Below are 12,600 nucleotides of genomic sequence, written 5' to 3'. Positions count from 1 at the left end.
AGGTGATTCCGCAGACACAAAGTCCACAAAGTCCTGAATCAGTTCTCTGTACTCTCTGTCGTCCTCATTTGTGATGCGGCCGACAATCGCTGAGTCATCAGAGAACTTCTGTAGGTGGCAGTTGGGTGAGTCGTACATGAAGTCTGCAGTGTACAGGGTTAAGAGGAACGGTGATAACACCGTCCCCTGTGGGGCCCCTGTGTTACAGACAACCATGTCGGACACACAGTCATGCAATTTGCATCATGCAAATTGCATGACTAAACTATCATGCTTGCCTCAAATCACATAATCATCATTGATCAATCTTAAACAGACTTGCTAATGTGGTTTCTGAAACTGTATGACATCATCAAATAGCTAAAAAAACAGTTTGCACAACTGCCTCAAAGAATGAACTTTACCTGCCCTGCTGAAAAAAGGCCATTAGAAACCATTAGGAATTGGCTTAATGGTTTACCACTATTTTCCTGTAGAACCCTTTTATGTGCTTTTAGGAAACCATCAAATGCATTTAGAATCAGCCATTGGTGACCTGCTAAACCATCAGGGTGATATCAAAACACAAAAAAGACAAAAGTCAAAACACATTCCAAAATCTTCAGGAACCAACAGAAACACTTAATGGTTCCTTGTTTATTTCAGCAGGGTGTACTTTTGTTCATTATACTGTAGATAGCAGTATGTTTACTGAAGAAAGCAAAAATTTCACAGTAAGATGAAAATTATAAGCCAAACTGTTGCATTAAAAGTGCTAAAAGTGAAAAGCTCCTCTTTAGGGACTACACTAATCAGAGTCGGTTAGTTGAGGTTTTGTGTTGGCTGCTCACAGATGACAGATGTTTAAAGTAAGGAATGTATCTACAAGACATCTCCTAATGCTAAATAAATGCAGAATTTGTAGTTGTCAGTTAATGAAAATGTGCTTTCCTTGCTTGAATAAGCTTGTATAATTCCTTCCTGTTGAAGTATAATGAATGCACACATACACATTGGCTATATATAGTCCAATTTACATTCAGCTCACAGCCTGAAGGAGCTCACACAGCAAAATTCACAGTGCTAAATTCACACCTACAGTATTCTGGTACCCCATTAACGCCTACAGCGTTCACTTAAAGAAACAGGTCCAAATCAACTGTACAGGACTGATGACTTACCCCGAAAGCCAACACATTTGGCTAATGTAGCTAAAACGTAATAGAAGCTTATTGAACCTCAAATAAATAGCCATATAAAATAAATTATAATACATACATATAATACAAATATATATATATATATATATATATATATATATATATATATATATATATAGTTTGTTTGTTTGCTTGTTTGTTTGTTTGTTTGTTTACACCCCCGGTCAATTACATGTTTGTTGATTATCTGAAAGTCTGTTGATTATCTGATAAGTGAAAATAAGTAAATTATTTAATTAATGCACAATTATACACAATGTAAAAGAAAACTGTCATGTCAAAATAAAAAGGACCTAAAATAGAGATGCATGTTTTTCTTTGGACAGTGACAATATATAAATTATATAATAATACACATAAACAGTAGCCTATGCAAAGTTATGGCACATTTTCTAGTTTCCTGTTCAGCAAATGAGTTATAAATCACAAATTAATTATTTTTTATATGTTTTGATGTAAGGAAAAAATCAGAGGAAAAAGTCAAGCATTTTTTTACCCATAAGACAAAAAGCCAAATTACTTTGCCATTTCTGTATTACTATCTTTTCTCTTTTCACCCCCTTTTCCCCTCTTTTTCTTAATGGAAATCAGCCTGACTTCTCACCCCTCCCTCCAGTTCCTATCTCTCTCCCCTCCCTCTTAGCTCTCTCACCCGTCTCCTCTCCTCTGCTCTCCTCTGCTCTCTCACTCTCTGGCTGGCCAGCTGCAGTGATGTTCCTGCTGCTTGAGTTCCTCTGCTCTCCATCCCTCTCTTCTTCCTCCTCCTCCTCCTCCTGCAGGACTCCAGGGCTGGGAATCGGGCGATAGGGCTCTGAAACCCAGCAGAGGAACGGGCCTAGCTGAGCCCACAGATGGGGACCAGCGTGCAGCCCTAAGGGTAAGAGCGTCTCTCCTGTCTCTGCATCAGTCTTTTTTTGCTCTTAGGCAGACTGGGTCCAAATATTTTCCCCCCTGCAGGGCTATTTATTTTACAAAGGCAGGTCTGTTACATGTACATAAGACAGTAATGTCTTCTTAAATATTTGACTCGGAGGTACACATGGTAGATTACGACTTCAAGGGACAGTTTTCTGTACACAGATTAATGTTAGTCCTGAAGTGTAGAGTGGAAATCATGTTTGGCAAAGGGTGAGATCTTGTTTTAGTCCAGAAAACTGATGCTGAAGACCGGAACAGTAGTAAAGGAACAGATCAGTTGAATGTTTTATGGGACATTATATTATGAAATGCGAGGTTGGAATGAAAAAACAGGCCTTTTGCCTGCCTTGCTGAAAAAGAACCATTAGAAACCATTAGGAACCTATAGTTATGTGTGAAAAAAACCTCCTCTTCAGAGGCTACACTAATCAGAGTTAGAGTTAGTTGAGGTTGTCTTGGCTGCTCACTGATGGGAGATTTTTAAGTAAGGAACAAATCTACAAGATGTCTTCTAATGCTGAATAAATGCAGAATTCATACTGGTCAGTTAATAAAAATGTGCTTTCCTTGCTAGAATAGGCTTGCATGATTCCTTCTTGTGGAAGTATAAAAGGAACAGATCAATTGAATGTTTTATGGGACATTATGTTCTGAAATGAGAGGATGGGATGAGAAAACAAGCTTTTGTTTGGCAAGTAGCTCATTTTTAAAAACATTTATATAAAGGTAGATTTGTGATTATTTTCCATTCATTGTCCCTTTTTCAATGCTAAACTGACCATGTAAGAGTTAACATGATGAGGGGTTTTTATTCTAGACATTGATTTATACCCATGTTCCTCCCTGCCTTTTATTTATATCCTCCAACCAAAAGGCTTTAAAAACATGCAGACTTCACTGGAGTGATTTGTGCTGAAAATCGGATGCTCATTGGACACCCAGCGTCCATCTCCTGTGTTATGTCCTCTTAATGTCCAGCAGAGGACTGGCAGGAAATCCATAGGTCACCTTTAGGGAATTTCACTCCTTCGCTTCTTTGGGTGTTTGTGCTGAGTTACTTGGAAATTTACACTACTCTGCAAAAGCCACAGATCACTGTTTATACAGTCAAAATGGCCTTTAAGAACAAGTTCTTCATTTTTCAGGAAATTCTGAGATTAGATATAAGATAATCCAATTGCATAAGGAAAGAGAAAGTCAAAGGAAAGTAAGGAAAACATTCAAAAGCTCAACATTCAAATGATTAAAAGCTACAGAGCAAAATGTCACTCCTAACAACTGATAACTCAGAACTAAGATCTGGTAGACAGTAACACTGTCCCCAGTTATACAGCACTTAAAGCTTTCATCTTTGAGACAGAGGAGACAATCAAGCTGCTTCAGGTCTGAAAACATCCACAGGTGTTTCTGTCCATCCTTCCACTGTGAGATGGCAAATCAGTGCTATGGGTCTGAAAGCTGCCAAGAAGAACATCACTGAGAAAAGGAAATAGACAAAAAAGAAGAACATCTGCAGAACAAGCTGCTGGTGTTCTCAGAACAGTGGACTGGCCACCCCAGAGTTCAACATGAGTATGTTTGATATCATCAAAAGCAGAGATTTCAACTAACTTCTATGACTGAACTCTAGAGGTGTGGAAAGATATCCTTGCAGATTTCTATAAAAACTAACAACAACTCTCCCCAAAAGAATGAAAGCCGTAATAAAGGTAAAGTGTGAACACACTGAATTCTAAATACAATATGTCATTTAGAGCCTGTCCATTAAAATATGTTTTCTACTTTTTTCCCGATGATTAAAAATACATAAATTGTTCTTAATGGCTGGTTTGATGGCAAATAAGTAAATAAGGGTTGTCTCTGATTTCTGCACAGCACTGTGTGTAGTTTATATGTGTCTAGAACTCATGTGAGTTTGCACTGCAGCCACAATGAAACCTTAAGTCACTCACTCCTTCTCTCTTACGCACTCTTCTTCTCTTATCACTATAATCAGTAATGATAAGGACTGTATGGATATGCCATTGCCCTTGAGCATGGCTATTGTTTCAGGTGTTCAGTCTCAGCATGAATAATTGAGAGCAGAAGGACTAAAGATAGGCCTCCTTCTGGCCTTGTCCCATTCACACACGCTGGTTCACAGATCAGGCCCAGGGCAATAGCAGTGGTTGCTCACAGCATGAAACAGTGTTAAAAGTATAGGAGGAAATTTGAGAGTCTTCATATTGGCTGGTGTCCTTTTCCAGTGTATTGTTAGTCGTGGTGGCATTAGGCTTTAATGTCATTACAGGCTTTGCAGATGACTGGCATTCATGATACTTGCTCCAACATCAGCTTTGGAGTGGTTCCCAAAGGAACTTCCAACAAAGGTCCTGAGCCCTTGTGCTATGTTTGTTTGGGCTGTTTTTCCCATGTTCGTGATGTTGCTTTCCTGTTTAAATAGCGTTACTCTGCATGGATGCTCTCAGGCTTGGGGCTCCACATGTAAAAACATCGCTCTTGTCCATCACTGCGAGCCACACTGCGAACTTTAATGACACACTAAACATCTTGTCCCAGTTATCCTGCACGTCCCTACATTCCCAATAGTTCGTCAACTGATGGGAACTTTAATAATGCACTAGTAGTTTGACTCTAATCGTAAAAGCCTACCAAGATACTACTAGGAAATACATACACACACAGTAAAGCCTTTGGTGTAATTTAAATCTGACCTATTGAACCATTTGTTTGTATTTTAGAGTCATGGATATGTTGCCTGTATATGCAGCTGAACTGCTTTCTGTCTCTCATCATGAGGCTCACTTCTGAATAATTATGTGTTAGAATTCTATCTATCTCTCTCGCTACAGTTACTCTTTACTACTTTCGAGTTACTTGTTACTTGAGAGAGAGAGAGAGAGAGAGAGAGAGAGAGAGATACATATAGATAGATAGATAGATAGATAGATAGATAGATAGATAGATAGATAGATAGATAGATAGATAGATAGATAGATAGATAGATAGATAGATAGATAGATAGATAGATTTCACGTAATTTTCAGAAGTGAGCCAGCTGCATTCTCACAAGATTTCCCACAGGAATAGACTGTAACAAGTAGCTGCATGCAAGAGAATGTTCCTTGCCTCAGATCAGTCGCTTCCTCTTGAGAGACCCTGAAACCCCCAACCCCTCAGCATTTCAAATGTGTGATATTTGTGTTACTAAAGTTCTAAAGCACTCAAGGACACCAGTCTCCTGACAGAACACTGGATTTCTCTACTACACATTAATCCATGGGGGCTATAGCAAAAAGATCACAATACGATACATCATTCAGAGTTTGAGGGAGCCTCCTATACTGACAACTGTGTCATCTGTATTGTGATTACTGTATATATATATATATATATATATATATATATATATATATATATATATATAATGTTCATATTTACATATATATTTGAAAATTGGTGTGTGTGTGTGTGTATATATATATATATATATATATATATATATATATAGAATATCCATTCATGAACTGTAAATTCTAAACCACTTAAATGAATAGGTTGAATTTATCAATATTGCCATTGCTTGGAATCCATCTGGAGTTGGTTGAGATACACACCTTTGACTTTGATTTACTTTAATCATAACAAGCCTAAAAAACACAGCAATTTTGAATATTAGCTATTAGTGAGACTTTGACTCACAAACCTTTAGGATAAACAATTTTAGGACATACATTTATTTAAATTATTATATATACATATGTATGTGAAAGCATGAGACCATTCTCATTTTTCTTTTTCCACACTGTTAGGGAATTACAGCTGAAGGTCACATAAAGCTGTTCAACTGTACCTGAATGACCAATTCTGGACATCTGGTCAATAAATTGATGGTCACATTAATGACGACTCTTTTCTCTGTCCATAAATTATATATCAGAGACTGCCTGCTTTTGTTGATAAAATTCTTCAGTAGCCAAATTTGCTTCTTATTTTATTCTTATTTTTTATTCATTTTGAAGATCTGGGGTCATGTACAGTTCACTGGTGTTGTGAACTGAGAGTTAAGTACATTTACTCAAAGATGAGTCGCTAGTAACCCTCTCACCCTGGCTGGCAGGGTCAGGACAGCAATTATGAGGTGACAGCAAACAGATCGTTGTTGATCTGACTCTCGTGCTCTTTGAGAATCTGCCCATCTATGGAAAAAGGGCTCCCCCCAGCATGCATTTATGTTCATTATGACCATAAATCCTGGTGATATACTGCTTGTGTGTCAGCAAGAGGGAATAAACTGCCTTTACATTTGGTGCAGTTCAATTTTAATGACTGCTCTTCATTGCTATAATCAAAGACCCTTAACCAGCACTACATGCTGTATGCCTGGCTCCAAGAAGCTCCATATGACCTTATCAATACGTCTTGCCAAAGAGGAGAAATTCGCACAACCAGATTTTCATCCGGGCTAAAATAAGATAACACAAGGCTGGGTATAATTTAGCGCAGTTTCCTTTATTGGGTCAAGTGCGAAAAGCAAACAAACGCTTGCAATGTATGACGTCCATACAATAAAGGGCAAGAGGAGGCAAGTATTGTGAAATCTAGGTTAAATATACAGAGTTGGGGAAAAAAAGAAAAAATAAGAGTAGTTTCAGGTCTTTTGAGTTTGTCTTGTGCCAGGATCTTGTCTCTAAGTGACTGATGGAGCCTTGCCAGACCAGGCTCTCCTGTGACATTAACAATAGCTTGGTCTAAAGAGATGGCCTTCCTGAAACCATTAGCTTTTCTCCACTCTGCTCTGCACAGCTGAAATCTTAATGACTCTGTTTATTTCATCTCTGTGTTAATGTTACACAGCCTTTTGCTAAGTGAACATGAACTTATTATGAGTTTAAGGATGTTGAAATTAAGAATGTCTCAGATAAAGGAAACTACACAGTGAATGCAGTGTAGTTAGAAGAGTTGTGTAGGAGTCACAAAAAGCGGATGCTGTTAATCCACCAGCTAATTCACCTTTATTTGAATAGCGATTTGTAAATGAGACATCAGCCCTTGTTGTGTCTGTATGATCTGTTCATCTTTGGTGTATCTGTATGATCAAATTATCATCTGGTAGGAACCAGTGTGTGTAAATTTGAGTGTAAAACTTTAACAACCTGAAACCATATTGATTCAATATTTCACTCAAATCTTCCCTTGTTTCCACATCATATGAAAGTTTCATGACTGGGACGCAGAGTAGTTTATACATCATTAAAGCCAGCCAGATCTGTGCTCTTTACCCAACTTTGATGAATAAGGGCCAGAAACTCCAGCCCAAGAGTTCTCTCAGAGTTCTCTCCCACCCTTCAGTCATACAGTTTCTTTTCATACTACAACCATATGGTATGTTGAAAGTAACAAAAAGCAGCTTGTCCAGAAATGCGGAAAAAGAACAGACTGAAAAGAACAAAGACTCAAAAGGAAAATTCTGTAGGAGTATAAAGGAAAAACATAGAGAGGAACTGAAAGTCAAAAGAAGAAAACTCCTAAAGTGCATGATGAAGCAGTACTGACTGCATCAAAGACTAAAAATTAAAAACTCTCTAAGAGCATGAAATATAATTATTGAGAGGAGTCAAAACTCAAAAGAGAAAAACCCCTTAGAGAATTCGGAAGAACCACTGCAAAGAACCAAGACTTAAAAGGAAAAACATTCTAAGTGCATGAAGGAGAAACACTAAAACTAAAAAAAAAATCATCCTATGAGTTTGAGGAAGAACCACAGTGAGGAGCCAAAACTCAAAAGGAGATCACATCCTCCTCTTGGCTGTGCCAGATAAAATACACGTGCAGTTATGCTTCAAGTAGTTTTTAAATGAAGCTTAATAAAACCCTAGAACTTTGGTGCTTTTTGTTATTTTGGAGAGACCGAGTTAGATATAGTAAATTTTATAGTAATACTTGTCACAAGTAATATAACAGTAGCAACTGGGATTTAGAGTTTGATGAATGATCTGGTGTGTGAATCATGTCTCTGTTTTAACCCTTTGTTGGAATTTGAAGGCCAAAAAGCAGAGCAATAATATCAGGATTTTAGGTGATTTTCCAAGCCAAATTATTCACTGATGCTGTGCTTGCTAGTTAGGTAAGGGTCAGCTGAATGTCCTTATATGTGGATCATGTTTGTACCTTAAACTGTTCTGAAGTTATGGAGGCTAGAAGTGCCCTACCATTTTGTCCGCAAAGACACTAAGATCATCTAAAAGAAACATCTGGTAGGTAAAACAGTGATTGATGGTAACGGGAGGCCTTTTACTCATTTCATAGTAGTTACCAAGTAAATTCTGTAAGTTAAGCAGTTATGAGAATGTAAGCCCACATACAGGTTTCTGAGCTTTTAATGAGGTCTATCAAAGGGGATCTATCAATGAGGACTTCCTCTAGATAGCTGTTTAAAAAGGAAAAAGGATGAGGTATGTAGGCCATTCAAGAATATAAATTCATATTGCATTAATGTGCTCTAACCCAACATCTATTTTGCTGCAGGAGGATCTTAAGGGCCATGATCACCTGGCATAATGGCACGGTGCCTAGCCACCAAGAAGAAGAGGAAAGCGCAGATGAGTACCAAAGGTCGGAGTGTGTACTCGGCTACATCCCTGTCATCTACTACAGCATTCTCTTGTGTGTGGGAGTTCCAGGTAAGGGCACATGGGTATTCGTATCACTGATGAAACATTAGAACACATTGCTGCTTATTTTGTCTGAGCCCTCTTCTCTTTTCATCATTGGTCAGTTTCTAACCACAGGATTACTCTTGTATACGTATTATATTTTTGTGGTGGATCATTTTCAATACAACAGTGGCACTGACATGGTAGTGTGTGAGGTGCTGGTATGAGTGTACCTGACACATCAGTGTTGTTAAGGTTTTTGCAAATGGCAGTGTTGCTGCTAGGTAAGAGTGGACCACCACCCAAAAATATTCAACCAAGAGCAGCTCTGTGATCAGAAACTGGCCATTGAAGAAGGGCCAGAGCAGAGCATCCCAGATGGTCCATAGTTTTCCTTCATACCTATGTGCAGATGCTACGATTGCAGGTTTATTACCTTGATCCATGCTCATTAGTGATCAGCCATTGGTGGCTCTGTCCCACTGTACATTTTAGTGTCACCTCTCATTCCTCTCATTCTCTCTCCTAGTAAACATCCTGACATTGGTGGCGCTGTCCCGCTTGGCCGCCCGTACTCAAAAGGCCCTGTATGTCTACCTGCTTGCATTGACTGGTTCGGACATCCTCAGTCAACTCTTCATCATCTTTGTGGGCTTCCTACTGGAGACCGCCGTGTTCCACCGTGATGTTCCTGTGGTACTGTTGCGTTCTGTCAGCGCACTGGAGTTTGCTGCCAACCATGCATCCATTTGGGCCACCGTTCCACTGACCGTCGATCGTTATGTTGCCCTGTGCCACCCTCTGCTCCACCGGCAGATCAGCTATCCAGCCCGGGCACGACGCATTATTACCGTCGTCCTGACACTGGCTCTAGCATCTGGTGTGCCCTTCTTCTGGTGGTCAGATGTGTGGAGGGTCAGCAGCCCCCCCAACACCCTGGATTCCACCCTCATCTGGGTCCATGTAACCATCATCTACTTCCTGCCATGCAGCATCTTTCTGGTGTTAAATTCGCTAATCATTTTGCGACTGCGTAGGCGCCAGCACCAGCAAAGGCGCCAGGAGGACAGCAGACAGCAGCGGGCATCTGCAGGGAGGCTGGGGAAAACGACAGCAATGCTGCTGGCCATCACTTCTGTGTTCACAGTGCTGTGGGCCCCACGGACAGCCGTGGTAATCTATCACCTCTACGTGTCGTCTGTTCACAGGGACTGGAGTGTGCACTTAGCTTACGACCTGGCAAACATGCTAGCCATGCTAAACACTGCTGTGAACTTCTTCCTCTACTGCTTTGTCAGCAAGCCCTTCAGAGGAGCGGTGAGGGATGTGCTGCTCTTGAAGGGGGCGCCACTGCACCCACCAAGATCCTTCCACCACCGGCATGTCTCTGCCAACACTTCCAACTCTTCTCTGTCCAGCAACGCCAAGCGCTCTCACAGAGATGCCACCCCACTATCAGCTCTCAGTGCAGATATCACTGCATAGCACCAGGCCTGTCAGACTGTGAACTGCAAGAAGGCCTTCTACCTCTCATGTTGTTTACTGGGGTACTGGGACTGTCCTTAAAGGAATAGTTTTCACCCAAATGTAGTGAATCAGCCAACATTGCAGTCTGAGATGCAGTCTCTTTAATTTTGTACAGAAGCAGAAGTGTCAAACTCGGTTCCTTTTGGGTCATAGCTCTGCAACAATCAGAGGCGCCACTATTCTAAAGCTAGCAGTATAACACACATGTCAGAATCTAGCCAAGTCAAGTCAAGTTAAAGTTTATTTATATACCGCTTTTTACAACAGCTGCTGTCACAAAGCAGCTTTTACAGAAAAATCTGTATCCAAGCCCCCATGAGCGTCACAAATGGTGACAGTGGCAAGGAAAAACTCCCTAAGAGCAAGAGGAAGAAATCCTGAGAGGAACCAAGACTCAAAAGGGGAACCCATCTTCCTCTGGTTGACATCAGATAGCAAACAGCGTTAATATAAAATATTAGAATTCAATGGTTAATTAGATACTTTGGTTAATTAGATACTTTGAGTTTATGCAGCAGCAGCAGGAGGGTCAGTTCCTGCTGGTGAGCTCTGTACAACATGAAACTCCATGGTGGTCAAAACGGTGCAGGTGCATGACAGCCTTGCATCAGTTAACTGGCAAAGGCCTTCTTATACGGAATTCATGACATAAGAAAAGGGAAATTGCTAATCTCTGCAGAGCTGTGGCCCCAGAGAAACCCTGTTTGACATATTTGGTCTAGGTGTTAAGCCATCTGTGACTGGGAATCCATTTAGTTAATATAATCCTTTCTTTAATGCTTATTGGAAAACCAGCATGACCACCTTAAAATCTGATTTGCGGCCAGGAGGTTCCCACTCTCCCAAATTTTGCAATGCAAAAAAAGACCAAATAAACTTGAAGTCCACTCACTCGTTGCCACAACAACAGCACTTTTCTTAAGTGTCCAAGAGCACTGATGGACAGCTGCCAGTCATCCGCTTCGTCTCCAGTCATGCCCATCACCTTCATCAACTCCAGAGCAGTGTGTGGTTTTTTTGTTTGTTTGTTTGTTTTTATTTTTTACATCCTCGTCATTGTCTATTGCTCTTTCTTTGGCATGGACATTCATACCTCAGCATACAGTATTTATTTCTAAAAAACTCAGACGTATTTTAGCTCATTATGAGTTTTGTGACTTAATGTTTGACATAAATGGCTGTGACTCAGATGTTGACCTGATGTTGTTTTTGTCACTGTGTGAATTCACTCAGGCAGTGGTTGGCAACATCGTGTTTTTTGTTCTTTGTTGATTGCTTTTGTCATTTTCATGTCATAATCACAGTATCCATGTGAATTATACAGTACATTCCCATCGGATTCCTTCACATTCCAAACTTCATTATATCTCCAGACACATAGTTCCTTCCTACAGTGATAAAGTGGCATGACTAGGTCTATGAGTTTTTCTGTTGTACGGATTAGGCCCCTAAAAAAAAAGTATTAAAACATTTCATTTTTATGAATGTCCTGAATGATGAAGAGAGCTGTAGATGATTCTAAAATATCTGTAAAAGCTTCATGACATATAATAAAATTAATATACATAATGCCTTATTTTTGAAAAATGGTGGTCAAATCTGGATAACTTACTAAGAAATGATAATAGTAATTACATTAATAAATGTGTATTATATTATATATGGACTGGCGACCTGTCCAGGGTGTATCCTGCCTTCCGCCCGAAGACTGCTGGGATAGGCTCCAGCACCCCCCCGCGACCCTGATGGAGAAGCGGCTTAGAAAATGGATGGATGGATGGATAGTGTTGACAATTGATTCCAAACCTTTGAATACTATTATAATATTATATTATATTATATTATATTTGATTTGATTTGATTTGATTTGATTTGATCAGATAAGATATAAAATGCTGTGCTAAAACCAGAGACCACCTTTCATTTATTTATAATTAATTGATTTTACAGAATCATTTAACAAATCAGAAAATATATAGTCATGAAATCTAGAGTCCTGTGCAAAGTAGACCATCCTTTTATTTAATTTCCAGTCAAAATGGCCTATAAGTTAATAATTTCAGCATCAGGAAAAACACAGAGAATTACACAGAAGCCTCAACAATTAAATATAATTTAGTTTTTATTCAGTATTTAAAGTGTGCACTCTTTATTATAGCTTCAATTCCTTTTATCAGACTGGCTTTCAGTTTTTCAAAGAAATCTGCAAGTAAAATAAAAAATCTGGAGGGTCTCAAACTGGCTCACCCATCTGGTCTTTCACAGCCTGGCAACTGTAACTATGGCCAGGATAATGCACC

At 39.5% G+C, this 12,600-nt stretch overlaps 1 protein-coding gene across 2 annotated transcripts; it reads left to right on the top strand.

Moving 5' to 3' along the window:
• The first annotated feature begins 1,905 nt into the window (after nucleotides 1–1,905).
• gpr142 (G protein-coupled receptor 142) lies at nucleotides 1,906–11,801 on the top strand. Of its 2 annotated transcripts, none has more exons than XM_017701854.2 (3): nucleotides 1,906–2,076; nucleotides 8,646–8,800; nucleotides 9,303–11,801. In XM_017701854.2, exons 2-3 carry the CDS (start codon nucleotides 8,662–8,664, stop codon nucleotides 10,256–10,258), a joined length of 1,095 nt encoding a protein of 364 aa, XP_017557343.1. In that variant the 5' UTR covers nucleotides 1,906–2,076; nucleotides 8,646–8,661; the 3' UTR covers nucleotides 10,259–11,801. The 2 variants fall into 2 exon arrangements, with proteins under 2 accessions (XP_017557343.1, XP_017557352.1); XM_017701863.2 differs by lacking the exon at nucleotides 1,906–2,076 and adding an exon at nucleotides 8,350–8,374.
• Nucleotides 11,802–12,600: the final 799 nt, after the last annotated feature.

Source organism: Pygocentrus nattereri, chromosome 13, assembly GCF_015220715.1.
Source record: "Pygocentrus nattereri isolate fPygNat1 chromosome 13, fPygNat1.pri, whole genome shotgun sequence".
NCBI classification, from domain to species: Eukaryota; Metazoa; Chordata; class Actinopteri; order Characiformes; family Serrasalmidae; genus Pygocentrus; species Pygocentrus nattereri.
Note: the sequence above shows the minus strand (reverse complement) of the source record. Positions and strands in the feature narration are given on the sequence as shown.

What these genes read in the sequence shown, in the direction of transcription:
- gpr142 (XM_017701854.2), top strand. Translation starts at nt 8,662, where the DNA reads ATGATCACCTGGCATAATGGCACGGTGCCTAGCCACCAAGAAGAAGAG. An exon ending in CTTGTGTGTGGGAGTTCCAG is followed by an intron (nt 8,801 to 9,302) that starts GTAAGGGCACAT and finishes TCTCTCTCCTAG; the next exon opens with TAAACATCCTGACATTGGTG.